Genomic DNA, 12,776 nt, shown 5'->3' with positions numbered 1-12,776 from the left:
TCCCCCCAACTGATGTTCTCTGGTTTCAACAGTCCTGCGTGGGAACAGCAATGGATTTTAGTTACTGGTGCTAAAATCATACTCTATTAACAGAAATCTTCATCACTTTCTGTTGCAGAGTAAATAGTACAAACCGGCACTATTTTAAAATAAACTCTTGATAGAAGAAATAAAACTACAACTAACACCACATACTCTTTACCATCCCCGTGGAGATGCTACTTGTTCAGAGCGGCAAAGAGAATGACTGGGGGGAGGAGCCAGAGGGGGGGCTATATGGACAGCTTTTGCTGTGTGCTCTTTGCCATTTCCTGTAGGGAATGAGAATATCCCACAAGTAAGGATGAAGCCATGGACCGGACACACCAATGTAGGAGAAAAGGAACTGGAAATATAATTGTGCTTTATACAAAAAATCATAACCACCATAAACAGGTTGGGTATCAGGGACTCTTGCCAATATGAAAGAAATTAATTGATCAGGTAAGTTCTTACATAAATGATGTTTTCTCTTGTAATTGGCAAGAGTCCATGAGCTAGTGACGTATGGGATATTAATACCAAAGATGTGGTACTCCACAGAAGAGTCACTAGAGAGGGAGGCATAAAAATAAAAACAGCCATTTTCCGCTGAAAAAATTAAATCCACATCGAAAAAATAACTGAATTGTGGGTGTGGTGAGGGGTGTATTTATAGGCATTTTGAGGTTTGGGAAACTTTGCCCCTCCTGGTAGGATTGTATATCCCATACGTCACTAGCTCATGGACTCTTGCCAATTACATGAAAGAAATAGACATAACTTTGAAATTTGTCACAAAAAAAACCTACTACTCATATAAAGTCCATACCAAGTGCTATTGCAAATTATTGCCCTGCATTGGTTCATTATGCAAAATCTACTGTATTTACTGGTCCTTTATATTCCGCCATGCGATGCAGCATTGCAGATGGTAATTAAAGGTGGACAGGTTCACTACTTGTCCACCTGCAATAATGATACATTTTCCCCACAATCTAAAATTATTCTCCTTTCAACTTTTAATGCCTACCTGCTTGACCCCACATGTACTAATATGCAACTTACCTATTGCTGCACGATCTCTAAATAATATCTGACCCTTCCCTTGTCTTATGTATTTCATCTTTCGTCTGGAGCACATCTAAACCCCTCTTTTTTCCAGAGAATATCTGAAAACTCTTTCACTTACATCCAACTCTTTTGCCAATCAAACCTTGCTTCTAACACCAGACTAGCCTAAGATTAGCTAGTTTTAAAAAATATTCAATCTTTATTTCTCAAATATTAAAGATATGTTAAATTATGCAATTCATTTGTGCTTCGGATAGCAGAAAATGTTATAATATTAGAACTTATAAACTAGCCGGTGCGGGCAGTGTAATAACACTAACCGGGTGGCAACATTTTCTGTGTAGAACACTGTAGTATATGCTGAATACCTTTGTATGATCTTATAAAAGCTGCCTGACATTTACCAAATGAAGACAGTAATACTAGGGGGGAAAAAAAAGATGCATCAGAAATATGCATTTTACTCTGCTTAATAAGTTATACACATCACTTGACATGCATAGAAACATGTACAAAAATATTCATAGATTTCAATATAAGGACTTTTTCACATTTGAGCATAGTCTGATTATATTAGGTACATAGGTATGGTGTACGTGCAATTTACTATATGCCTTTAGACTGGTGTGTTACAAGGATGTCACATAAGAATTTGCAGATCCACTTAATCTTTTTCATACAGATGTCCTCAATTCCTCTGAATAAGGTTGCTATTATGGTCTCTAAAGCTCACTAATTAGATTTGTTTGTTTAATCCATACCACCATTGACAGTGCAATTTACAAGGTACATAAAGGTGCATTTTCACATTCTTAACGTCTCAGTTCACTAAGCCCAGACACCAAATTTTCTGATTTGCTTTTTTTTTTTTTTTTTTTTTTAAAGAAAAGGTTACAGTTGAGTGCATCTGTTAAAAGAATATAAAAGACCACATTACCTGGTATCTTGCCAGTACTAATTACATAAATATATTGACTCGAGTGTAAGCTCTTCAGGATGCAAGAGTGGAGCTTTCAAGTATAAACTTCCTAAGTAGTTTAATTCATTACATTAATATTTTGTACTTGGCTTGCAATATGGCTTACATTGGTGACATGTTACAAACACATACAAATATGCATTTTTGGGTGGGTGGGAGTGGGAGCACAACACCCCGCATGGAGTTAATGGAAATAAAGCCATTTGTAGATCACATTTTAAAATATTTTGTAAGAGACAGAATTACACATGCAGTTCTATTTTAGGACATAATATTCAGTATAGAAATTTCAGTCTCAAGACCATAGATGTGTGTAGATGCCTCTATAGAAAATAAGGTTTTTTATCCAACTAGCTGTGAAAAAATGGACAATTTTTCTTAACTGCATACAGCCAACAATCTTAAATAAGATTACATAAGCCTGTTAAATAAAGTTGTTCTTTTTAACTTCTTGTGCGGCTTAAAATAAAAGGAGCAAACACACAGAAACAGATTTACAGTGATAAAGCATTTTCATACACTTATAGTTCCCTACCTAATCCTAGATGAGGATGGTGCTCCACTAGCGTCCAGCTGTTATCATCCACACAATGACTTTTGTAAACTAGCAGCTGGCAGAAATCCCTGGCTGTCATGTCTGCTAGAATCTCCACCACTTTGCTTGTCCCATCTTCACTAAAGACTTTTACAACCTGTAACAAAGAATATATATATTTATCAGCCTGAACTTTTGTCATTTCTTAATGCAAATATCTACTTCACATCCCACAGTGTAGCACAGAGCACAGTACAAATAAGTTAAGACATAAACAATGTAAAAAAATTATTTTTTTGCTTTTACTGCAACACTAAACACATGGTCATAATTCAGAGAATACGGTTTCTTAGTACAATACATTAATTCTGTCTGCAATATAGAAGTAGGTTACTTAAAGTGATTTACCACATATATAAAGGCTGAGGAAAAAAGCAATATATAAAGCAGTCTGTGTGTGAATTTATGCTTCAGTTCAGTAGTAAAACCCATACACACACACATACATATATATATATATATATATATATATATAAATAATCTGCCATCTCTATGCATTTTTAGTTATGTGTGTGTATAATTATATATATATATATATATATATATATATATATATATATATATATATATATATATATATATATATATAATTATACGCACACACACACACACACATATATATATATATATATATATATAAATATAAAAATAATCTGCCATCTCTATACATTTTTATTTGTGTGTGTATAATTATACACATATATATAAAATACACATTATACACACACACACACATATATATATATATATATATATATATATATATATATATATATATATATATATATATATAAATTATCTGCCATCTATATGCATTTTTAGTTATGTGTGTGTATATACACATTATATACACACACACATATATATATATATATATACACATACATACATATATACACATAATATTATATTATATATACACATACATACACACATATACACCCAAATGCATTTGTATTTACATGGAGAAAATATATAATTTACGTTTAACTGTTTAAGCAGTAGAAAAATTACATATACAGGTGTAAATATATAATTTACGTTTAACTGTTTAAGCAGTAGAAAAATTACATATACAGGTGTAAATATATAATTTACGTTTAACTGTTTAAGCAGTAGAACAATTACATATACAGGTGTGAATATATAAGTGTCTAAGCCTACACTGATGCATTTTCGTTACAAAGTATTAAGAAGAAGAAAAAAAACTACTGAAGAAATGAGGTAATCATCAGCAGGACAATTATTTAAAATGGAAAATCTTACCTCTACTGCACGTAATATGCAGCAGTCAGGAGAACAAGATGGCATTTTTAAGTCTAGATTGCCTCTTGAGTTTTTTTCCTCTCTGCTTTCCAAGCCCCTTTTGCAGACTAAAAGCTGCACACTCAGGGAGGAATATAATGTGTCAACGGATTACTGTACCATACCTGTCACGTAGCCAGCCTTACATGGCACTGATCCTGGGGAAAGGCAGGGAACTCTTCAGAGCTCCTCTCAAAGGGTTACACAGTCAATCTTTTAGGTAGTGAATCAAACCATATTTTGCAGACCAATCGTAGTTCTCCTTTGACTGATGTAATCATTTCCCACACAATCTTGCAGAGTTCCTATTTATTATTTTTTAGCATTATATAGATTAAAAAAATCCCACTCTGGAGAAAAAAAAAACTTTAATGACCACCCACACATGTTAATATCTGAAGCCCCCAAGATAATAAAAAAAAGTTCAAAGAAAGAGGAAAAAAAAGGAGGGGGAAGATTCTCTGCCAAAAGCATGCGTGTATTCTGAATCCTGATTGCTTTGCCAAACTGCTCACACAATAGCCCTGCCTGGAAGCAGCTGATGTCATCCACATGCAACTTAAACACTCAAACTTCTAGTCTGCTTGATAACTCTTTCTTTCCCTTTCATGAGAGCAGTCAGCAGCAGACACTAATTGCCCTCATCATGAGTACAATAAATATATACTCCTCTTCAGATTAACTTATTTTACAAATGATTAAAAAATATGCTAGGCCAGTTCACTTTTTAACTATTAAAAAGGGTTTTACTGTCTAATCAGTAGAATATTTTGTAATTCTCTCTTTATGTATCATCCTATAAACAGAATAAAAAATGGTTATGTTTCTCAAAGGGTTAACAAGCCATGTGTCTGTTTGCTCAGTTACTCATCATATTTCTAGGAATCCAAAAGATTTAAAAAGGGATATGCAAATGAAAATTCTCTAATATCGTATTGCTTGCATATGACCGTTTCATCTAAACCCAATTTTTTCTCTCTCTCATGATTCAGATAGAGCAGGCAATTTTAAGCCTCTCTCTAATTTACTCCTATTATCAATTTTCTTTGTTCTCTTACTATCTTTATTTAAAAAGCAGGAATGTGATGCATAGGAGCCAACCCATTTTTGGCTGAGAACCTGGGTTATGCTTGCTTATTGGTGAGTAAATGTAGCTCCAATAAGCAAGCGCTATCCATGGTGCAGAACCTAAAATGGGCTGGCTTCTAAGATTTTCATGCCTGCTTTTAAAATAAAGATTGCAAAAGAACAAAGAAAAATTTATAATAGGAGTAAATTAGAAAGTTGCTTAGAATTTGATGCTCTATCTAAATCATGAAAGAAAAAAATGTGGGTTCAGTGTTGCTTTAAAGTCAGCTCTAGAGCAGAAGTTAACTACTGGGAGCTAGCTGAACACATCTGGTGAGCCAATGAAAAGATAGACGTGTGTAAGCACCAATTACCAGCTAGCTCACAGTAGTGCACTGCTGCTACTTAGGATACAAATATTTTTTTTTAAAACAAATGATACTATAAGAACAAAGCAAATTTGATAACAGAAGTGAATTTGAACGTGATTACATGCATCTAAATCATGCAAAGATTTAAAGTCACAATGGGATTCTTTCCCAATTAGTCTATTTTAACTTCCCAGTTAACATATCAATAGTTCCTAGTACGGTTTACATAAGTAATACAGTTGTACCATGGTAGTTAACCGACATAAAGAATAAAAAATCCCTGCAGAATTTCATCCATGAAGATTTTGTAGCTGCAGAATCACAAGCATTATAGAACATTAATTCACCATCTTTGAATGATCGATCATATGGGGAAAAGTAGAACTACATAAAAAGGCATCTTGACTATTGGAAATCTATGTGACGCAGATGCTGTTAAAATGCATTTTCTCTCTCCACAAAACACACTTGTGAAGCTCCTGTTTTCCTGTAGCTGAGCCCCCCATAGATTAGCATTTGCGTTTCAAGTATACACAAAGGTTGAAAAGGTGAAGTAGTAAGATACTTAAATACCTTTCTTATTACGTAATAAACCCTGAAGAGAGTGGGACAATTAAATAATTTAAAAAAATACATTGAAATGTGTTACAGCTAAAAAGGTACACTTGGAATGTTGGCCACTTAGTGCAGATTTTTTTAAAAAGGTCTGGTATTACACAATTGCTGTGCACTAGAAGATTTCACTGTGATGGCAAACCCCAGTCATGCGAACAGTTCAAAAACTAAAGACTGACAGATTGGGAACCTGACACGTCATAAGTCACATTGAGTATCCTATCTGCTTTGCACATCTAGTTCACTGTATCATGCTTAGTCATTAAGTTGGCACTGTTCTATTGGGAGTTGTGATGTCTAATAGAAGGGCATGATTTTGAATAGCATAGGCCTGGAACATAGCCAACTCAATCCACTGAGCTATAGAGATCATTGAAGCCTTCCTATAAGTGGCCTTTTTAAAGGATGGAAATAAAAAAATCATATTCAGACTCAATGAATAGCCTGTATAAACAAGAACAACTGAAGGCTCTGACAATATGCAGTTTATACAGTTCTGTTTCTGTACTACAACATGGCTTCAGGACAAAAAAGGAATGTATACAAATTTCTTGATTGAGGTTCATTATTTAAGCTTCATTAGCTAGAAAGACATTGTAGGTTTAAACCATGTTATCCTAATAATGTCAGGAAGAGGCATTTACAGGAAGGCACATCACTCTCATGTCAATCATTAGATTCACTGCTTGAAGTGTCTCAATGGGAAAGTCATGTATGGATTACGGATTTAAGGTTCTAAGGTTCCTTAAAGGAACGGTCTAATTAAAATGAAACTTGTATTGGTTATGCAAACTGGGGAATGAATAACAAAGGAATTATTTGATCAACTGAAGTTTCATTCTTTAAGGCCCAAGAAGTAGCAACTGCACTAGTAGAATGAGCAGTAATCTGCTGACCTGCCTCCAAGTAAGCTGTGTAAATCAAAACCGTTTCAACCAAGAGGCCCAAGAAACAGCAGAAGCGTTTTGACCCTTCCTAGTGCCAATAAAGAAAAAGAACAAACAAACTTGAAGTTTGTTTAAAGTCCTTAGTAGCATCAACGTTATATTTCAATGCTCTAACAGCATCCAATGAATTAAAAGATCTCTCAGAAACATTTTAAGGATTAGGATACAAAAGAAGGGATAACAAGTTATCTGCTAAAGAAACAGCCTTAAACAAAAACAAACCAAATCAAATGATGTCCGTAAAACAACCTTATCCTGATGAAAAACCAAAGGAGGTTCACAAAAAAGAGCAGATAAACTCTGGTAGCAGAAGAAATGGCCAAAAGAAATAACACTTTCCAAGAAAGTAGTTTAATGTCCAATTTATGCATAGGTTCAAAAAAAGGAGTCTTCAAACTATGAACATCAAGAAGATTAGCAAACTTTTTGTGGAACAAGAATGAAAGAGCAAAAATCTGCCCCATCAGAGAACTGGCATATAGAATACCCCCCAACTGTCCCGACTTTCGCGGGACAGTCACGATTTTAGGGGTCTGTCCCGCATTGCCCCATGCATTAAAAAAAATAAAAAAATTCTATTGGGCCCATAGTCCGAAGCAGCTGGCTTTTCTCTCCCAGGGTTATATACCTGTTAGATTCCCTGTGGAATAGGAATGGTGTGTGGGTTAAGCAGCAGTAAGAAGGCTGTATACCCTCTGACCTCAGGTAATGGTGACCTCTAACCTCTGGTAGTGATGACATCTAACCCCGGGTGATAATACTAGTAAGCCTTCAGTTTTATACGATGAGCAGTGCTAACACCAGGGTAACGAACAGTGGCAGCCTCAGACTGCCAACCAATGTGCTTGCCAACCCCAGGGCCCCATACAATGAATTACAGATACCCATATATTATGTAGAGTGTGTGTGTTTCTATCTGTATCTATAAGTGTGTGTATCTGCATGTATAAGTTTAAGCTATGTAGTGTGTGTATCTGTATGTATAAGTGTTTATGGGTATCTGCATGTATAGGTGTATGCTATGTAGTGTGTGCCTGCTATGTAGTTTGTGTGTATCTGCATGCATACGTGTGTATCTGCATGTCTAAGTGTATGCTATGTAGTGCGTGTGTGTATCTGCATGTGTAAGTGTATGCTATGTAGTGCGTGTGTGTATCTGCATGTGTAAGTGTATGCTATGTAGTGTGTGTGTGTGTATCTGCATGTATAAGTGTAATCTATGTAGTGTGTGTGTGTGTTAGTGTATGCTATGTAGTGTGTGTGTGTGTATCTGCATGTGTAAGTGTATGCTATGTAGTGTGTGTGTGTGTGTGTGTGTGTGTGTATCTGCATGTGTAAGTGTATGCTATGTAGTGTGCTACTGTGCATTTTTGCTGACTTTAAAGGCCAGAATCTAGAATATTAATGGGGAATGCAGAGAGCAGTTTTAAAGAATCTATTATTAAATGTCCAATTAAAGGGATACTGAAACAAAAAAAAATTCTTTCATGATTCGGATAGAGCATGCAATTTTAAGCAACTTTCTAATTTACTTCTGTTATCAATTTTTCTTCGTTCTCTTGATATCTTTATTTGAAAAAGAAGGCATCTAAGCTAAGGAGCCAGCAAATTTGTGGTTCACAACCATGGACAGCATTTGTTTATTGGTGCTGTCCAATCAGCAAGGACAACCCAGGTTGTTCACCAAAAATGGGCCGGCATCTAAACTTAAATTCTTCCTTTTCAAACAAACATACCAAGAGAATGAAGAAAATTTGATAATAGGAGTACATTAGAAAGTTGCTTAAAATTGCATGCTCTATCTGAATCACAAAAGAAAAAATTTGGGTACAGTGTCCCTTTAAGATAAAAAATATTTAGCACTGTCTCTGCAAAGGCTAATTAAATACAGAGCTCACATAGCTATACCAGTCGTTTGAGCTTGTGTTTGATTTGCTGCCTAAGAGTATTAAAAGATATGACTTTATTCAGAATTTTATTTATATTACTTTGGTCTTATGTTATTTTTTTTTTAAGCCCCGTCCCTGCTCCTACCCACCACATTTCAAATTTTTGCCCCTGGGGGCGGGGGGTTTGGGTCGGGGCATCCCTCTTTTGAATTTTGAAATGTTGGAAGGTATGATATAGGCCCCTATCTAGACCACCCTGCAAAAACTGCAGAATCCTAGGAATTCTGAAGGAATGACAAGAAGAACCATGATCTATATAACAGGAAATTAAGTCATTTCAGACCTTGTGATAGATCTTCCTAGTTACAGGTTTATGAGCCTGATTCAAAGTTTACAATCACCTCAAACCTCTATGTTTAAGGATTATGCATTCAATTTCTATGTCATCAAGTTCAGAGACTTGAGATCCGTATGGAAAAACAGACCTTGGGACAGAAGGTCTAACCTCAGAGGAAGAGGCCAACAGGACATATAAACAAGATCCGCATACCAAATCCTGCGAGGCCACGCTGGGGCAATCAGGATTACAGACAACTTCTCTAGCCTTATCTTGGAAATGACTCTGAGAAGAAGAACCAGATAAGCAGGGTGAAAATGCTAAGGAACTAGTAGAGCATCCCCTAACTCTGCCTGAGGATTATTAAATTCTGCCTTTCTTGGATATAAGATTCACGTTACTGAAGAGACTACATTTTTTTGTTTTTTAATAAGATTTTTTTTTTTAAATCTATTAGGTTGGGGCGACCAAGGACACCCCGTGCTAAAAGTGTCCTGTGCTTGGGTATTAGAATTAGTGTGGGTGGCATAAAAAAACCATGGGATTTTTAATACATTTTCTAGGTCTAGTGTAGACAGGCAGTGATTTAATTTCAACTTCTGCATCCCCAAAAGTACATTACAGACACGCTTGAAGTAGCCGGTTCGTAAAAAATGAAAATAACCACCAAAATCTTTAGCATTGTGTACATTAATAGGGGTGACAACAACACTGATTCATGATAAAGAAATACAGTTGGGGGAAAACATGCTGTAATGCTAAAAATATTAACAAAATGGAATGAGCTAGGACAAACTCATATGCAAACTGGTACAATTACAGGTATGATGGGTATTTTTTTTTTAAAGAAGCTAACATGGTATTTGTTTCAATCATTTGTATGTTCTCTATTTTCACATAGCTCACACCATTAATTGTACTTATACATTTTGTATCTTTTTTATTTTAATTTGTCCAATTATATCATCTCAATTTCAGTTAATCTTACATTAATAAATGCAAATGTTTTTTTTTTTATGTGTGGATTAACAGAAATATGACCACACCACCTCACAAGGTTAAGAACACACGCTTCTCCGATATTAAAGACTTTGTGTACCTGAAAGACAGCTCACAAGACAGAGTTCATGCTAAATTGCCCTATTAATAAACCTATATAAGGAAATAACATTTTGTGGTTTCATTTTCCCACCACATCAGCCTCTTCAAGCCCAGAAAATAGAATTCATGAAATGCTTCACTAAATCTTTTTGAAATTCATTTAAGTCCTGTAATGTGATAAATACACAGATTAGAATGTTACATGATGGTATAGTTGTATGCAAATGTAATTTGCCTGTTACTTTCGGTAAAATTATTGTGTAGCATATTTCAAATTTGATGCTAGCCTGGAGCTGATGTTTGAGTTAATTTCTTGACTTACTGTTTTGCATATAATAGTTTTCTAGGACTATATTTTAGTTGGATAATTGGTAAGGAAAAAAAACAACTTAAATCTGATTCTGTTACACAGAACTAAATAAAGAATAATACATTATATTGATATTTAATATTGTTTTAAGTAGGGATGTACCGAAACTTTGGTCACAAAAACATTTTGGCCGAAAATGGCATGATCGTTAATCCCCTTTTTTTCCCTCGGTAAAATTGTGTACCAATTAGTTATTTTTGTCCAATTTTAGTGTGTTACTTTCAATAAAAGTGTGGTTATTTTATTGTCCTGCAGGTTTTCAATTCAGATTCATTCATTAAATAGTCTAATTATGCAAAAAAAATAAAAAAATATTTTAAATAAAAAAATAAATAAAAAAAAAACATAATTTATGTAAGAACTTACCTGATAAATTCATTTCTTTCATATTAGCAAGAGTCCATGAGCTAGTGACGTATGGGATATACATTCCTACCAGGAGGGGCAAAGTTTCCCAAACCTCAAAATGCCTATAAATACACCCCTCACCACACCCACAATTCAGTTTAACGAATAGCCAAGAAGTGGGGTGATAAAAAAGTGCGAAAGCATATAAAATAAGGAATTGGAATAATTGTGCTTTATACAAAATCATAACCACCACAAAAAAAGGGCGGGCGTCATGGACTCTTGCTAATATGAAAGAAATGAATTTATCAGGTAAGTTCTTACATAAATTATGTTTTCTTTCATGTAATTAGCAAGAGTCCATGAGCTAGTGACGTATGGGATAATGACTACCCAAGAAGTGGATCTTTCCACACAAGAGTCACTAGAGAGGGAGGGATAAAATAAAGACAGCCAATTCCTGCTGAAAATAATCCACACCCAAAATAAAGTTTAACGAAAAACATAAGCAGAAGATTCAAACTGAAACCGCTGCCTGAAGTACTTTTCTACCAAAAACTGCTTCAGAAGAAGAAAATACATCAAAATGGTAGAATTTAGTAAAAGTATGCAAAGAGGACCAAGTTGCTGCTTTGCAGATCTGGTCAACCGAAGCTTCATTCCTAAACGCCCAGGAAGTAGAAACTGACCTAGTAGAATGAGCTGTAATTCTCTGAGGCGGAGTTTTACCTGACTCAACATAGGCAAGATGAATTAAAGATTTCAACCAAGATGCCAAAGAAATGGCAGAAGCTTTCTGGCCTTTTCTAGAACCGGAAAAGATAACAAATAGACTAGAAGTCTTACGAAAAGATTTCGTAGCTTCAACATAATATTTCAAAGCTCTAACAACATCCAAAGAATGCAACGATTTCTCCTTAGAATTCTTAGGATTAGGACATAATGAAGGAACCACAATTTCTCTACTAATGTTGTTGGAATTCACAACTTTAGGTAAAAATTCAAAAGAAGTTCGCAACACCGCCTTATCCTGATGAAAAATCAGAAAAGGAGACTCACAAGAAAGAGCAGATAATTCAGAAACTCTTCTGGCAGAAGAGATGGCCAAAAGGAACAAAACTTTCCAAGAAAGTAATTTAATGTCCAATGAATGCATAGGTTCAAACGGAGGAGCTTGAAGAGCTCCGAGAACCAAATTCAAACTCCAAGGAGGAGAAATTGACTTAATGACAGGTTTTATACGAACCAAAGCTTGTACAAAACAATGAATATCAGGAAGAATAGCAATCTTTCTGTGAAAAAGAACAGAAAGAGCAGAGATTTGTCCTTTCAAAGAACTTGAGGACAAACCCTTATCTAAACCATCCTGAAGGAACTGTAAAATTCTCGGTATTCTAAAAGAATGCCAGGAAAAATGATGAGAAAGACACCAAGAAATATAAGTCTTCCAGACTCTATAATATATCTCTCGAGATACAGATTTACGAGCCTGTAACATAGTATTAATCACAGAGTCAGAGAAACCTCTTTGACCAAGAATCAAGCGTTCAATCTCCATACCTTTAAATTTAAGGATTTCAGATCCTGATGGAAAAAAGGACCTTGTGACAGAAGGTCTGGTCTTAACGGAAGAGTCCACGGTTGGCAAGAGGCCATCCGGACAAGATCCGCATACCAAAACCTGTGAGGCCATGCCGGAGCTACCAGCAGAACAAACGAGCATTCCTTCAGAATCTTGGAGATTACTCTTGGAAGAAGA

At 35.2% G+C, this 12,776-nt stretch overlaps 1 protein-coding gene across 1 annotated transcript in view; it reads right to left on the bottom strand.

The window, feature by feature from the left end:
• The window catches only part of GRB10 (growth factor receptor bound protein 10), a 647,881-nt gene that overhangs the window by 320,772 nt on the left and 314,333 nt on the right, over positions 1-12,776 (bottom strand). The window contains exon 4 of the mRNA XM_053714305.1: positions 2,607-2,763. Within this exon, the coding sequence (XP_053570280.1) occupies positions 2,607-2,763 (157 nt within the window). The remainder of the gene's footprint in view (positions 1-2,606; positions 2,764-12,776) is intronic.

The sequence above is a fragment of the Bombina bombina genome, chromosome 5, assembly GCF_027579735.1.
Source record: "Bombina bombina isolate aBomBom1 chromosome 5, aBomBom1.pri, whole genome shotgun sequence".
NCBI lineage: Eukaryota > Metazoa > Chordata > Amphibia > Anura > Bombinatoridae > Bombina > Bombina bombina.
This window is presented reverse-complemented; position numbering and strand designations above follow the sequence as displayed.